The 15915-nt window shown below is 43.4% G+C and overlaps 2 protein-coding genes across 2 annotated transcripts; both read left to right on the forward strand.

Moving 5' to 3' along the window:
- Positions 1 to 3007: 3007 nt before the first annotated feature.
- Positions 3008 to 7721, forward strand: LOC308122681 (double-strand-break repair protein rad21 homolog A-like; the record flags this gene model as incomplete). The annotated part of the gene is made up of 13 exons (XM_080484677.1): positions 3008 to 3151; positions 3287 to 3416; positions 3507 to 3606; positions 3995 to 4101; positions 4243 to 4452; positions 4549 to 4671; positions 4794 to 4922; positions 5311 to 5534; positions 5609 to 5765; positions 6140 to 6285; positions 6422 to 6604; positions 7159 to 7242; positions 7530 to 7721. The coding sequence occupies 13 exons, from the start codon at positions 3008 to 3010 to the stop codon at positions 7719 to 7721; spliced, it is 1929 nt and encodes a 642-aa protein (XP_080340803.1).
- A 955-nt stretch (positions 7722 to 8676) lies between these two features.
- On the forward strand, positions 8677 to 14374 carry LOC308122915 (histone-lysine N-methyltransferase EHMT2-like; the record flags this gene model as incomplete). Its single annotated transcript, XM_080485083.1, has 11 exons — positions 8677 to 8682; positions 8804 to 8908; positions 9713 to 9867; positions 10370 to 10537; positions 10795 to 10939; positions 11038 to 11115; positions 11959 to 12074; positions 12515 to 12601; positions 12694 to 12772; positions 12933 to 13108; positions 13666 to 14374. 11 exons carry the CDS (start codon positions 8677 to 8679, stop codon positions 13844 to 13846), a joined length of 1296 nt encoding a protein of 431 aa, XP_080341209.1. The 3' UTR covers positions 13847 to 14374.
- Between the last annotated feature and the right edge of the window lie 1541 nt (positions 14375 to 15915).

Below are 15915 nucleotides of genomic sequence, written 5' to 3' on the forward strand. Positions count from 1 at the left end.
GTTGCAGTTTGGAATTGTTCGAACGTGTTTGTATATAAAGTCGTATTACTTCCTGTTCACATCACAGGACTCCTTCCAGCTATTGGGAACTTTTATGAAGTTCAGTTTTTGTTTTGGAAAGTTGTTCTTATGACTGTTAAATGTTCAGAAGTGGACGCGAGCTTCACACGCCACAAGATTTATGTTGTTTGTTTTTAGATGCCCTGTAGCAACTGATTTATTTAACTGGAACAAAGACGTTCTTACAGCTATTTTTAGATATTGTTTGTAAAAAAGGTTGTTTGTAAATATTTTTATGACCTTTATTGTAGGAGCCGGTCCTGTACCGGCTTCTGAGGGAACACAACCCCTCATTTGGCTCCTATAACCTCAATGTTGTTGATTATACTGATAAATTGTAAAGGACAGTGGTTCTTGGTTAATTGTTTACTCCTGCTGAATTTTCTACTGGTGTTACTGGACAGCAGAGGCAAAATAAATTCATGTTTTCTGACTGAACTGTATTTTCAAAAACCTTCTTGAAACGGTGTCTGTGTCTGAATCCCGTCTGTGGACCTCCTGTAAGATCTCATGTTTGAGGTGAAGTATTGAACTTAACTCGTCCCTTAACTGCAGTCTCAATATCTGATGTAGTCCCATGCCTGCTCTAAACCAAAGTTTTTACCTGCTTTTAGATTTCCTTTTAGGTTTTGGGTATTAGCTAGACCAGAGATCTGCAAACTTGATCAGTAAAAGCCACCTTTGCCACTTTCAATCCATTAAAATCGGTCTGCAGACAGATTTTAATGTCTAAACTTTACAATGAGAAGCTCTTAAAGTTGTTAGTAGACTATAGTTTTGACTTATAAAACTGGATCGATGCATTGATAACATTGCATTTAGAAGTTCAAAGGTGACTATTGATACCCGTAGGTAGATTTTTGTGCAGCAGGAGAGGGAGTCTGACAGTACATGCAGATATTTTAAAAGGCAGGACAGTAAAATAACAGTTGTGATACAAACATAGCTGGGTGCTCACAGGCTCACTGACAGGTTAAAGAGTGAATAAATAAATGGAAGGAACTGCTACAATACCACTATGAAGACTTGTTGAAAATATGATAAAGAAGGTACAATACATAGATAAAAAATCAGGTTGAACTTCATTACATAAGACCCAAGAGTAAAGTGCTTTCAGTACTGATTTAGAAGGGAAATGGCAGCAGCTGCTCCTGCAGCGGCTCGTCTTAAGTTTCGGGGCTTTAAATCTCCGTCCAGATGCCAGGAACTGGAACTGTCTGGCCAGGGGATGGAGTCATTGTTAGAAATGGCGCTTACGGTTTTAAATAGCTATTTTAATATGTTTTTAAATTGTGTTGACACGTTTAAGTCTCTTTTTAACTTTTCTACTGGTGTTCCTGATTTTGACATTTTTTGGGGCTTTGACCTTGGTTGTTTTTGACATTCCAGCTGCTGTTTCTTTAAGCCTTTTCTAACTATTTTGTGTATATATTTGCTTTATATCTTTACTAGTTGTCTTAGCCATTTGAACAGTTTTCTCTTTTTTTCCCAAGTTGTTTTGGGCACTTTAAATCGTTTGAGGCAGAGTGTGATGGGCTGAGGATGAGGATGTGGAGGTAGAGTTTAGGATGTGGTGACAGTGGAGCATCTTTGGAGGAGGGAGACAGGGGACGCCATCTTGTTTGTTTTAGTGAAAAAGGGAGGGAGGAGGAGGAGGAGGAGGAAAACATCGAGCAGCAGCAGCAGCAGCAGCGACACCGGCAGAGGAGCACAGAACGCGGCTCGGCGGTGAGTCTTTCCCGGTCTATGTGAAGGTGGTGCTCGGTACATCAGGGATGCAGAGACACGCGGGCTTTAGAGGGATTGACAGCGGCTAATCGTTAGCCACTGTCACCTGTCTGCCCGGAGCGTCATGAAGCTCACTGCGGCGCGAGCGTCATGAAAAACCGCGCTAAAGGGAACGAGCTCGCCCTGTTGCCATGGCAAACGACTCCTTTCTGTTTAGAGAAGATAACATAGGCGCGTGCATTGCATTTTAAAGTCCTGCAACGACATCTTCTTTTTTCTTTTTATGGATATATATATATATATGTAGAATAAATGTGCACCTGATACATAAATGCTCCGATTAACACCTCACCTTCACACCTAATGTAAATAAGCAGACACCAGGAGTAACAAAGAAAACAGGATGTGCGTTAACATTTATATAAATAAAACAAGTCATTGAGTGCAGGAATAACATTTAGCATGAAAATTGCTATAAAATCTGCAGTTTGCATGTTCTCTCTGCGCAGGTGATATAGTGGTCATGTTTCAATTGGAAGGTCGCGGGTTCGACCCCCGTGTGTGTGTGCGTGTGTGTGTGTGTGTGTGTGTGTGTCTCGGTCAGAGTAACATTCACTCACTGGCTCCAAATATTAGATAAACTTTATTAGTCCAGGATTTGACCTCATCTGCCTTCGGAACTGTCGTCATTTTTCAGCTATAGATCAATATTGATCTTCTTTGTGACTCGTCCAACCAGTTCATCCATTCACCTGTAACTTCGAGCATCAACAAGGCATCTCAGCCAAAGGTGTCAGTCATCAGGGAGGGAAAAGCTGCTGATAAGAGAGAGAGGAAAAAAATCATCAGGGACAAAGAGAGCAGTGGGAAACGATGTAGACAGACAGAACCAGCAGATGGCGGTAATGCAACTTTATGGATGCTTCCTGTCGTTAAACACAAAAGAAGAGGAGAAGAACTTGGACTGTTGCCATACCGAGCCATGGTTTAGAGAATTCTCAATCAATTTGCCTCCTGCTGGTATTAACTAGACAAACATCTGCATCATGAAAGCTCCCACACGACAATGAGCGGATCTGTTACGCTCTGTTTTACTACATCTGAGTCCTGATTTCAATTCTGTGTTTTTGTCTTTGTCCTGTTTTGTTTTGTTTTTCCCCTCCAGGCCCGACGCCTCCCCCCTTCCCCCTTTCCCTGGTGGTGAGGAGGCGCCGAGACGATGTTTTATGCCCACTTTGTCCTTAGCAAACGAGGGCCGCTGGCCAAAATCTGGCTGGCGGCCCACTGGGACAAGAAGCTGACCAAGGCACACGTGTTTGAGTGCAATCTGGAGAGCAGCGTGGAGAGCATCATCTCACCAAAGGTCATTTCCTTTCACTGCTCGCTCCTAACGGCTTTAAAACAGCTTGTTGTGTTTGTTGAACTGTACATGGGATGCCAACGGTTCAAGAGGATGGCTTTGTATTGAATCATCGCCTTGTGATTTCATTTGATTCAGGTGAAAATGGCTTTAAGGACGTCGGGTCATCTCCTGCTGGGGGTGGTGAGGATCTACCACAGAAAGGCCAAGTACCTGCTGGCAGATTGTAACGAGGCCTTCATCAAGATCAAGATGGCGTTTCGACCAGGTTGGAAACACTAAATCAGTCATTGGATTCCCTGAAGCGGTTGGGAAGAGTCGGTGGAGAGGCTCATGCTCTGTCTGTGTGACGTTTTAGGTGTGGTGGATCTTCCAGAGGAGAACAGAGAGGCGGCGTACAATGCCATCACCCTACCGGAGGAGTTCCACGACTTTGACCAACCGCTGCCAGACTTGGAGTGAGTCCTGTTTATTCCTGACGGGGAAATTCCAGCAGGAAAATACTTCTTTTTTGTTTGTTTATTTCCAGTCGGCAAAATATAAAGCCACTACGACTTGCTGCTTTAGATATTGTTTTTTTTAGCAAGGAGAGGAGTCATAGCCCACGTGGTTGAGGTAGAAAGAATATTTCAACTCCAGGAACACTTCAGGCCATGGTTGATACACACACTATTTTCATATTCATAATGTCATCCACGCTTGTCCTCTGACTGCACGTTTAACCCATTCTAATTTTAAGAATCCCTGAAAGGTCGCCGCACCGATCCCACGGAAAGGCAACAAATGGGCTTTCAGGCTGCTGGTAAATTCAGAATTCCTGACGGTGCTTCTGTGTCTTTTGTGCAGCGACATTGACGTGGCTCAGCAGTTCAACTTGAACCAGAGCAGAGTGGAGGAGATCACCATGAGAGAGGAGGTGGGAAACCTCAACCTGCTGCAGGACAATGACTTTGGTGAGCGTCTTCACTTCTCTTTATTTGACCATATTATTCTATATATTTTTGGGGTCATTTGAAACAGTTTGAATAACCATTTTACTCATTAGCCTCAGCTTTGCCATGTCACAGTATATTTCATTATGTTGTCTGGCGCAGCTGACTTTGGAATGGACGACCGGGAGATGATGCGAGAGGAGAGCGCCTTCGAGGTGGAGATCATGGGAGCGTCAGCCTCCAACCTGCTGCTGGAGGCGGAGGGCGGAGCTAACCCGATGGCCGACAAGTCCAACCATCTGGAGTACGACGACCAGTACAAGGACGACTTCGGAGACAACCCCATGGAGAGCCACGAGGGAGGAATGCTGGGTAAGATCTGGCGGTGTCGCACACCGTCAAACGTTTTTGTTTTTAGAACCCGAGAAATGAAACACGACACGTCAATCCTACTCATGTAATGTGCAGTGGACAAGCTGCTGAGTAACGAGGATGGAGGCAGCATCTTCGACGACCCTCCTGCCATCACACAGAGCGTCATGATGCCTCAGGACCACGGAGACGACGAGGACGACTTCGATGCCCTCTCAGGTCAGCCGCACTCAGCCGGGCTCCACAGTGTGGCGCAGACTCATTGTTGTCTATAATGCAGAAGACTGACCGAGCTGTTATTAATGTTAAACATTAATGTTTTCCTCACTGTGTGGCGTTAGCCGGAGCCCCGGACAGCCCGGATTCCGGTCCGACAGAGCCTCTGCCCACCATGGCCGACCAGGCAGAACAAACCAACCTGGTTCACAACGAGGAGGAAACCTTCGCTCTGGAGCCCATCGACATCACAGGCAGCTGCTTTTCCTGTTTCCCAACGGCTCGTTTTCTCATCCCGCTCAACGCAGCGTCTTCTAACTTTAGTCTGAACATCGGTCTCAACTTCAGGAGGACGATCTTCTGACTGGCTTTGGAGCGAAGAAACTTTCATCATTAGAAAAAGAAATAAATCTGAAATAGAACAAATATACAAGAGGGAAAACTTAGTTTAGAAAGGAATGAAAGTTTGGCCAAACATAAAACATCAAACCAGAATACAATGATCAAAACCGTCATGACATCTGAAGCTCAACATTTACTGTTTTGGACCAAACATTTATATTTTCCTGAAGATTAATAATAAGAATAATAATTATAATTATTATCCTCTGACTGGTTCCTGATGTTTCGTGCTCGTTGCAGTGAAGGAAACCAAGGCGAAGCGTAAGAGGAAGCTGATTGTGGACAGCGTGAAGGAGCTGGATAGTAAAACCATCCGGGCGCAGCTCTCCGACTACTCGGACATCGTCACCACGTTGGATCTGGCTCCTCCCACCAAGAAGCTGATGATGTGGAAGGAGACCGGGGGCGTGGAGAAGCTCTTCTCCCTCCCGGCTCAGCCCCTGTGGAACGCCCGGCTGCTGAAGGTGAGTTTTCAACGGACGCAGTTCCACGCGGCCACTCGTGCTCTCGTCACGCCCTCATTTCTTCTCGTGTGCAGATGTTTACAAGATGCCTCACGCCGCTGGTACCCGACGAGCTGAGGAAGAGGAGGAAGGGCGGAGAGGCCGACAGTCTGGATGAGTTCCTGAAGGATCTGGAGAACCCGGAGGTGCCCAGAGAGGAAACCGCCGGACAGCAACAGAAAGACATCATGGGTGAGAGAATGGATCTGTGTGTGTAGATTCACGTCACACAAAGTGTGAGTTTACTTTAGTGAAATGGCTTTAAGGTGAAGTTTTATTCCTCCTGTGTTGATTGACTGACCTTTGCAGGGCTGATAAGATGCAAACGTACAAATGCAAGAGAGAAGAATAGTGAAAAACAGGCAGCATGCATGATGAGATGACAAATTGTTCTAATTCACAGTGAAAACAACCCACTTGGTGTTAAGCTTCATTAATTAATTAATTAACAGTTTTTCTGCATTCGAACACCAAACCCGGTTCAGATTCCCCAATAAACCCTTTTGAAGAGTTCAGAAACAAAGCGAGTACACGATGACAGGAATCGTGTGAGGATTGTCTTCCAGACCAGACCATCATGGAGGAGGCCAGCGTTCTGCAGACGTCGGCTGTGGAGGGGAGCAGGACGACGCTGGACGAGGCCGCCATGCCGCCTCCTTCCTCCCAGAGGAGCTTAAAACGCAAAGCGCAGGACACGGAGCCGGCTCTGCCCGTGAGTACAGCCCTCCTGCCACTGACCGACACCAGAATCATGTTGTAATGCTTTCATGATTTTCATTTATCCACCTTTCTGATTGGCTGTAGCCACTGAACTGTACTGCTGTGACCTCTGACCTCCCGCCCTCCAGATGGGAGCCTTGGACCAGCTGCAGCAGCAGGAGTCTGAGGTATCTGCTGCGTCCCAGCAGCTGGAGACAGCCAGCGTGGATCTGCCTCCGGAGGAAAGCACCACCAACATCAGCCAGCTGATTGATTTGGACCTGCTGGTGGACAAGGACAAGAAGAAGAACGACGACGACTCTGACGACGAGGTGAGACGGAGATCCACACACTGCTTCTCCATGACTCATTGACACAGATACATCCATCATCTATACATCTCTCTCTCTCTCTCTCTCTCTCTCTCTCTCTCTCTCTCTCTCTCTATATAAAATTAGTTTAGAATTTTTTTTTTTATTGAATTTAAAAGTTTATTTCGGACATGTGGGCACAAATGAAATTATTATAACAACAAAAATACAACAGAGCAAACATAACAGAGCAAAGTAAATATTTATTTATGTTTTTATAAAGAGACTAAATGCAATTCAAATTGCCATACAGGTGATTTGAGACATTAAAGGCAAAACATTTTTAAATGTCATTGCACATATAGAAATCTACACATGTATGTCTATGTTTTCTATATGTGCACATTCATAGAAACACTGGTGTGTGTGTGTGCGCGCGTGTGTGTGTGTGTGTGTGTGTGTGTGTGTGTGTGTGTGTGTGTGTGTGTGTGTGTGTGTGTGTGTGTGTGTGTGTGTGTGTGTGTGTGTATGCGTATGCGTGTGCATGTGTGTGTGTGTGTGTGTATGTGTGTCAGGAGGAGGAGGTGCAGGGAGGAGATCAGGACCAGGAGGAGAGGAGGTGGAACAAAAGAACCCAGCAGATGCTTCATGGCCTCCAGGTACTGAAGTGAAGTTTACAGTTTCTGAACTTACAAAAGTTCAGTTGTATTTATTGAATTTACTGTTTCACGTTGTTTAGTGGCGGATGTTTGTGGTTGTTGGAGAAATGGATGTTTTCTAACGTCTTATGTAATAGTGAGACGTGCAGTGAAACACTAACTACTTTCACCAGTAGAAGAACCAATGTCTCCGCCATCTTTGATGAGTCCAACACAAGTTTTCAGATCAAAACCCACCACGACCAATCAGATCTCCCCGTCCTGACTGCCTGTCTCCCCCCCAACAGAGGGTGATGGCCAAAACAGGCGCCCAGTCGGTCAGCCTGCTGGATCTCTGCAGGAACAACAACCGAAAGCAGGCGGCGGCCAAGTTTTACAGCTTCCTGGTGCTGAAGAAGCAGCAGGCGGTGGAGCTGGTCCAGGAGGAGCCGTACAGCGACATCGTAGCCACGCCCGGCCCTCGCTTCCACATCATCTGAGAGAAGCGCTCCGAGGAAGCTCCGCCGTCAGGCCGGTCTGCTCATCTTAACAGTTATTCACCTGAATCATGTGGTGCTTTCGTGTCGGGCAGTGTGAGGGGGGGAAGAAAGGTGACTTGGCTTCGTAAAGAAGATCGCAACTCCAAACAATATCCACTTTAATACCGAGTTATGTTTTTTTTAATGAAATGTCTTTTAGGCCTCGTTCTTCCCTCATTCTCTGCCTATTTTATTTATTTATTTATTTTAGACTTTATAGAAAAATTCATGCACTTTATGTATAAAAGCCCGTGTCCACACAGCCTTGGTTTCTGGCTGGAAGCAGCTCTGACAGGCCTGCAGAGCCACAACTCTGAGCTCTGAGGAGGATCAGCGCGGCGCCGCAGTGGTTCGCCAGGTCTATGTAGAGTTTCCACGTTCTTCCCCAAAGCCCAGCGGCAGCAGCCATTAGCAACACGGAAAGGAAAAACGAACCACCATGTGGACACAGGCTGGACATTGTCGTTGAAGTGGCTGGTGGAAGACGCTCCGTCGCAGCATCTGGTTGTTTGGAGCTGCTGTCTCTCGCCGCTCAGTGTTACCAAAGTGAAGATTTAGTTTACAGCCGTGGGTTTGTCACTCCATCCACTCTTCTCCACCGGACGGAGAATGCGCCTGTATCCAGATTGTTTTAAAAAGAGTTTGCGCAGGTATGAGTTGTGGACTCTGCGGTTTAATGAATACAAGACTGTATTGCAGCACTTTAGGAAAAAAATTTAATAAAAATCGTATTGTTCTTACAAGCGCTGCGCTCGCGTCTCCAATCAGAAACCAATTGTCAGGATTATTTTTTTTTACGATAAAAAATTGGACCCAAATCCGTTCTGATGCAGTTTGCATGAAGCATGACGAAGCAAAGAAACGAAGCCTGCGATAAGAGTGAGACTAGAGACACATTAGAGTGAATCTGTTCTGCATGCTGGTGTGAAATATTTCCCAAGAGTGCAAATCATCAGCTGGTTTAAAGTTCATCATATCTGTCTGTCGGAGGATGTTGTTGTTCTCGAACGTCAGTTTGAAGTCTTTCTTTCGCCGCGTTACAGGACAGCGGCGGCTGGACGCCGATCATCTGGGCCGCGGAGCACAAACATCTGGACGTGATCAAATCGCTGCTGAACCGCGGCGCCGACGTCACCATCAACGATAAGGTCAGTGAAGAGACACGGGATGAAACCAGTTTTCATAATTTAACCCAGACATCAATGTCCAGATACATTTGCTTTGATTTCATAAAGTAAACGCTTATGTGAGTAGAAATAACTATCAAAACAATGAACTTTTTCAACAATAATCCTGAGTGAGATGAACATGTACAGTATTTGAGTTCTTCACCTGAGTCAAAGTTCAACCACCAGAGAAGAGGCAAGTTGTTTCTCTACTTGTGGTGTTCATTACCTAGGAACTGAAACATCTGAACAGTGTGCAAAACAAAACATTAAATACAATTACAAGAAACAACTTACTAATGCTAGAGGAAGTAAGAGAACAAACCGAAATATGGTATTTCTAAAGGATTTGAGGAAGTTGCACCACTCAGCCGAATTAAAGAAGAATTACAGTAAAGAGGCCAGGTGTGGAATGGCAACTAAAGAAGGAAAAGAGAACAGAAATAGTTTTAACCTTAATGGGAGAGAAAGCACTGATGACAAAATTAAATGAGAAAAATCACTTTGGATTAAATATTCAGACACATAATTCAAAATCATAATAGAATAAAGAGATTTTCAAATCCGCATTTTAAATCAATTTAAGTTTCTAACTTTAATTTATCCATCATAACTCAACAGTTCGTATAGTTTGTTCACAGTTAATTGTATTCTATCAGCTATTTTCAGTGTCACAACTGACGTTAACTTAATTTGTTTGTAGAATTTATTGTTCGTACGTGATCGTTGATGCAAAGCAACAACACGCTCACAGGTTTTTGAACATCATTTCTTTCTCCTCCTCAGGAGCTGAATGTGTGTCTCCACTGGGCGGCGTACGCCGGTAACGTGGATATCGCCGAGCTGGTGCTGAACGCCGGCTGCTCCCTCGCCTCAGTGAACGTACACGGAGACACGCCGCTGCACATCGCCGCCAGAGAGGGCTACCTGGAGTGCGTCACGTAAGTCGATATCACAAACAACAGCCACGTTGAAGTCGTGTAAAGAAAAGTTAGAAGCAGCATCTCAAATAAAAATAGTCAAAAACATCAACCAAGGATACTGAATCAGTGATGGAGGAGGGCATCTGCCCTTAACCTGCCCAACCCCCCCCCCCCCCCCCCCCACACACACACACACACACACACACAAACTAAAGTAAAGACAAGGAGCTGATCTACCAGCCATCTGAATAAACACAAAACACTTAAATATACATGGAGGGAAAAGCCTGGAAAAAAGTTTTTATCACTTCTGTGTACATGAAGTGTTCTTACTGTGCCTCAGCTGGTACTTCCTGTGTCACAGGTTGCCTTTCAATCACAATAGTTCTTGCCCCCCCCCCCCCCCCCCCCCCCCCCCCCCCCCGCCCTTCCCGAAACTACATGGGTAACAGTTCACTTCAACAATGACGGATCCGATTAGTTTCAACATGTGTTTTGCCTCCCTGTCTCCTGTCTGCAGGTTGTTTTTGTCCAGAGGGGCAGATATAGACGTCATGAACAGGGAGGGAGACACACCGCTCTCCCTGGCCCGGGCCGACACTCCAGTGTGGGTGTCACTTCAGATCAACAGGAAGCTGCGCCGGGGAATAACCAATCGCATGCTCCGGACAGAGAGAATCATCTGCAGGTGGGTTTAGTATCTTAGGACGTTATAAATATTAGATAAAACTTGTCTAAGTACCATCGTGATCAGATGAAGGTGAATAAAATTGCTCTGATGGTCTGAAAACTAAACAGCTGTTTTCCATATCAGGCACAAGCGAGTTGTCCAGCACGATATGCTGAAATACAATTAAACTAATTAATCATGTATGAACACGTTTACTTCACTTTTTACATTTCTGTTGTTTGATCTTCTCCCTGATGCAACTCTGTTGTTCTTAGTGACATCGCTCAGGGTTACGAGAACGTGCCAATTCCCTGTGTGAACGCCGTGGACGACGAGGGCTGTCCTTCAGACTACAAATACGTTTCAGAGAACTGTGAAACTTCAGCGATGAACATAGATCGAAATATCACACACTTACAGGTAATGTCATTGTGGCTTCACTTTTCATGCAAAGAAAAGATTTTTTTGAGGAAAGAAAGAGCAGCTGGAGCTTTTTCTTCTCTTCTTCTTGTCTTCAGCACTGCAGCTGCACGGACGACTGTTCATCCAGTAACTGTCTGTGTGGACAGCTCAGCATCCGCTGCTGGTATGACAAGGTAACGAGCTTCTCAAAAGCCACGCCATCAATGTTACTCAGATAAACCTGCTGGGGGAAAAAGACAGATACAGATCATTTGCTGGTTAGAGTCATTACTTTATTCATTGTCATTACTAGACTTGAAAGTATTAACGTTTCAAGTCTAGGGATTTTCTAAAGGGGTCCATTTTCACCACAGAAGATTTAATGTCACAAAATTTAAAAGATATTCCCATTAAGTTTTATTTTTGAATCATAAAATCTGTAGGAGACATTAAAAACGGACCGAAATCCTATTTATTTTATGATTCATAATTCACATAAATGGGTTATATTCCTCACAGGATTTCCTGCAAGTGGTCAAATATGTTGTTGAGACATCCGAGATTCTATTCATCTCTCATGGTCGAGTATACAGCATTTTGCACATTGAAGAAAGAAAAAAAAAATGCTAAAGGTACCCCAGCCTTATATGTCCGTTGTCATTTTTTTTATGGGTCGTATTTTATTAGATTACAAATTTAAAACATGCATCAGGTGATATTCGCAGTAACCTTCAGTAAGAGGTGCTTTTCTAAAGGCGAAAGGAGCAGAACGCATCCGTTCATGTCAATTTATGCAACATTTAAAGCAGAAGTGTTTTGTTATTTACACAAATGTCCTGCCTTTCTCTGCCTGTAAAGGGTGGTCAGACACTTATAGCAATAATATGTCTCCTGTACAACCAGCCATATCAAACTAATTGAAAACAGGTTCTCTCTTTTCCACTGTTCCTTTTAAGGGAACAGTGAAGCCAAAGACCAGAATTAAATGTTCACCAAAGAGATGATGTTATTCTCATATTGGTTTTTTTTGTTGTCAGGATCAGCGGCTGCTTCAAGAATTCAACAAAATTGAGCCTCCACTAATATTTGAGTGCAACATGGCGTGTTCTTGTTATCGATCGTGCAAGAACCGGGTCGTCCAGGCAGGCATCAAGTACGTGTGTCACATGACGTGTGGTTTTCTACCAACAGCAGCTGCATGAGCCCAATGGGATCAAATAGCAATACAAATAGTACAAGCACTACGATTCTAACATCATTGTACTCATCACATAATCACTTTCCCTCGTCTCAAGTGAAATCTGTTATTATAGTTTTTTTCTTGCTGCAATCAAACATTTTAACTTGTAATTTATTACTTTTATTATTCTACGTTTCTCCGTTTTTGTTCTGTCATACTAAGTTCTATTAATTCTACCTCCCTGCATCGTCTTTAATTGTTCATTGATTTTTTGCTCTGTGGTGTGTCTTAATTGTGCAGCTAAACATTCTGAGTGGCAGAGAAGAGGCTAGAGAGAGAAAAGAAAAGAGAACGCGAGAGGGAGACGGTGAAATGTTTTTGACTTGTCATGATTTCCCCTCACTCCCCGGCAGAGTTCGTCTGCAGCTCTACAGGACAGACAAGATGGGCTGGGGAGTCCGAGCTCTGCAGGACATCCCTCAGGGAAGCTTCATCTGCGAGTAAGAAAAAAAACAACAACCCAAAAAACCTGTCCAGTATTAAGCTGCGCTCATGTGAACGGTTTGACGTCTTCCTTTCCTCCTTTACACAGATATGTTGGCGAGCTGATCTCTGATGCAGAGGCAGACGTCAGAGAAGACGACTCCTACCTGTTTGACTTGGACAACAAGGTGAAATAGATGTGATGATAAAACAGACACACTCGCCCTGGCGCCAGAACGGCTGGGCTGGTGAAGAGTTTGATCATGAACCGAAGCAGTGGTTTTCAGCTGTCGCCTCTCTCTGCTGTGCCCAGTTCATCTGAATCCGTCTCTTTCACTTCCTGTGTAGGACGGAGAGGTGTACTGCATCGACGCCCGTTACTATGGCAACATCAGCCGCTTCATCAACCACCTGTGTGACCCGAACCTCATCCCAGTACGCGTGTTCATGCTGCATCAGGACCTCCGATTCCCCCGCATCGCTTTCTTCAGCTCCAGAGACATCCTCAGTGGGCAGGAGCTGGGGTGAGACCATCACAGGCTTTAAACCTTTAGTCTTCAAAACGTTCCCACTGAATTACCACGGTTACATTCCTTTTATTAGAACATTTAATAAAAAAACTGAAACAAAAAGCATTAAACAGCTCAAAAAGACACACAATCACAATTTCCAGCATTAAGATTTCTTGGCGAATGGTAATTCTTAAATTGTTTTGTTTGAAAAGGGACACAAACTACTTAATTAAAAAAACAAAACATTAACTGAACGGACAGACGAGAGGGAAGTTGTTCTTCATCTGACACAGGGGCAGCACATTATGGTATCATGTTAAGTTTTCTCTCATAACATATAAACTAAAAGATTAAAGTCTTTCTTACATTTTCTATTTGGTAATTATGGCCTCTGAATAAAAAATATATATATTTACAATGATTGATGAGATGAAGTCATGAAGGCCTGAGATGTCAATAATCTGAGATATATGGACAATTCACTGCTTGAATGAATTATTGTAGTTACTGAGATGCACTTTGTTTACAGGTGTGTTGTACTTTGTGTCTCATCTTCTGTCCGTCTTCAGGTTCGACTACGGAGACCGGTTTTGGGACATAAAGAGCAAGTATTTCACCTGTCAGTGTGGATCAGAGAAATGCAAGCATTCGGCGGAGGCCATCGCCTTGGAGCAGAGCAGGCTGGCTCGGCTGGAGGCCTGCCCCGACTCGGGAGCTGACTGTGGGATGGCCATGCTGGGAAACTCCTGAAAACCTCACCCATGGGACATTTGGGTCAGCCTCCTCAGTTTCACATGCACACGCAACAACAGGAAGTCAAGACGAGGAGAAGGGGATCTAGTTCACTTGCTCATCTAAGGTGCTGATTTTGTTTACTTGAGACGTCGTCTATATTCCCAACAACTGCCAACTGATAAGTTACTTTATCATTTCCACTCTGATAGAGGACATGAGCCTTAACCTAACAGTTTTCTCAGTGTAGGCTGGTCTTGTGATTGTCCTCATACAGTAATGTTACTGTATCCCACCATATTCTTATGCCTTTCCGCATAAACTCTGTGCATTAGGAGCGTGCCATCAAGTACCGGTCTTGCATATATCCATTTGACACATTCTCTGTTGTGCCAACAAACAGTCATGAGTCAGCGAGCGCAGGACTCTCCAAGGACTTGAAGGATAGTGTTGTTATTGGATGATGGTTTTAGCTTCATCTTCTTTATTTTTTTATACATATTTCTTTGTTTTCACATGTAGTGTAATAAAATAACTCGTGAGTTGATCTGTGGCTTCTGGTGTTCATTCAATTATGAGTTTTGATATCAGATCTAGTGCAGCTTTCCTGTCGTCAAATGCTTTTAAAAAGTTTATTCTTTGTGTGTCGTTTGTTTTCTCTTGACAGATGTGGTGTTATATTGTAGCTGCTGTAGTTTGATCAACAGGGGGCATTCGAGGCGGGCAGTGAGGAGACCTCACTGATCAAACATGCCTCTCTCTGCCATAATTTCCATATATAAATTACGGGAAGGGCAATTTACAGATTACTGCAAACTGGTTAAACTGGTTACCTTGGTGGTATTGTGAATGTTGCAGTACCTGTTTTGTGACAGGCTATTGGCCTGTTTACATGATAAAAGGTTTTTTTGTTTTTGAGAGATGTGAATGCAATTGGAAAAACACGAGGGTTTAGTGTGTACTGACAGTGAGTACATAATATTTTAAAGCAGATGTTGAGTCAACTTGCGACTAAAAAACAGTGTTGGTGAGCTTTTCATCGTGACTTGAAGTAAGTGCCTCAAATTTGCATGTTTTGTGCTTATCCTGATTTGTTATCGAGCCTGTTTAAGGGTGACACGTCAAAGTACAAATGTATTACTTTTTAAAAAGGCGGATCATTATAAATGCCAAAGACTTAAATACTATAGTTATGAAGCGCAATACATGCATCTGTTTTTATTCTTACATGGTTCAAAATCATAGCTATTATTCCCTCAAATTACGTCTGATTTCTGCCTAGAATTACACTCATGCAGGATATTTACCTTAACAGAAGAGGGGACAGGTCGCTGCTTTTTCAGAGCTATAAATTTACTATTTTGCAGCATAATTGGAAAAACGTCCTTTTGTTTTTGATGTAAGGACGTTTAAGTCTTTCCTCAAATGATAATATTTGAGCAGAAAAGTCTATTTTCTATCATGGATAGGAGAGTTGTAAAAGTTTGGGCTATATGTTCCCTGATATTGTAATAGACAAATCAATTTGCAGCATTTAGAATAGTTTCAACTTAATGAAATATCTTAAGTTTGAGAACTACATTGAATGGGATAGTTTGCGAGGATGCTGTGTGTAACCTGAAGGATGGAAGAAATTCTCTAAAAGGGGATTAATAAAATTGTCATGAATGAATAAAGCATGTTTTTTAGTGTTTTGCAGAGGAAATATCCATGAGTTTTGTGGTTTACACGATAAGAGAAGTATTGAAGAGGAGTATTTAAAAAAAACATTTCGTCTGACTTTAAAGCTGGAATGATAGTCTGGTACAATTAGAAATTCAAGATGAATTCATCCCCCACACAGTGTGTATTTATGAGTATTGGACCGTGTTTTCCATAAAACGTTAAAGTAAAGATGAAAACTTTACCTTTCGGAAACAAACAAATTGGTGAGGATAACTGATTGTGGAATTAGTTATTGCTCACAATGAGTTGTTCCACATAAATAGACCTCAAAACTAAAAAACAAACACTAACTAATCATACTTTATTAATCCCCGTTTGACTCATCCTATTCTGGGATAAAATTATTATGGGTCTCTGGGGAG

The sequence above is a fragment of the Lipophrys pholis genome, assembly GCF_963383615.2.
Source record: "Lipophrys pholis genome assembly, chromosome: 17".
Taxonomy (NCBI): Eukaryota; Metazoa; Chordata; class Actinopteri; order Blenniiformes; family Blenniidae; genus Lipophrys; species Lipophrys pholis.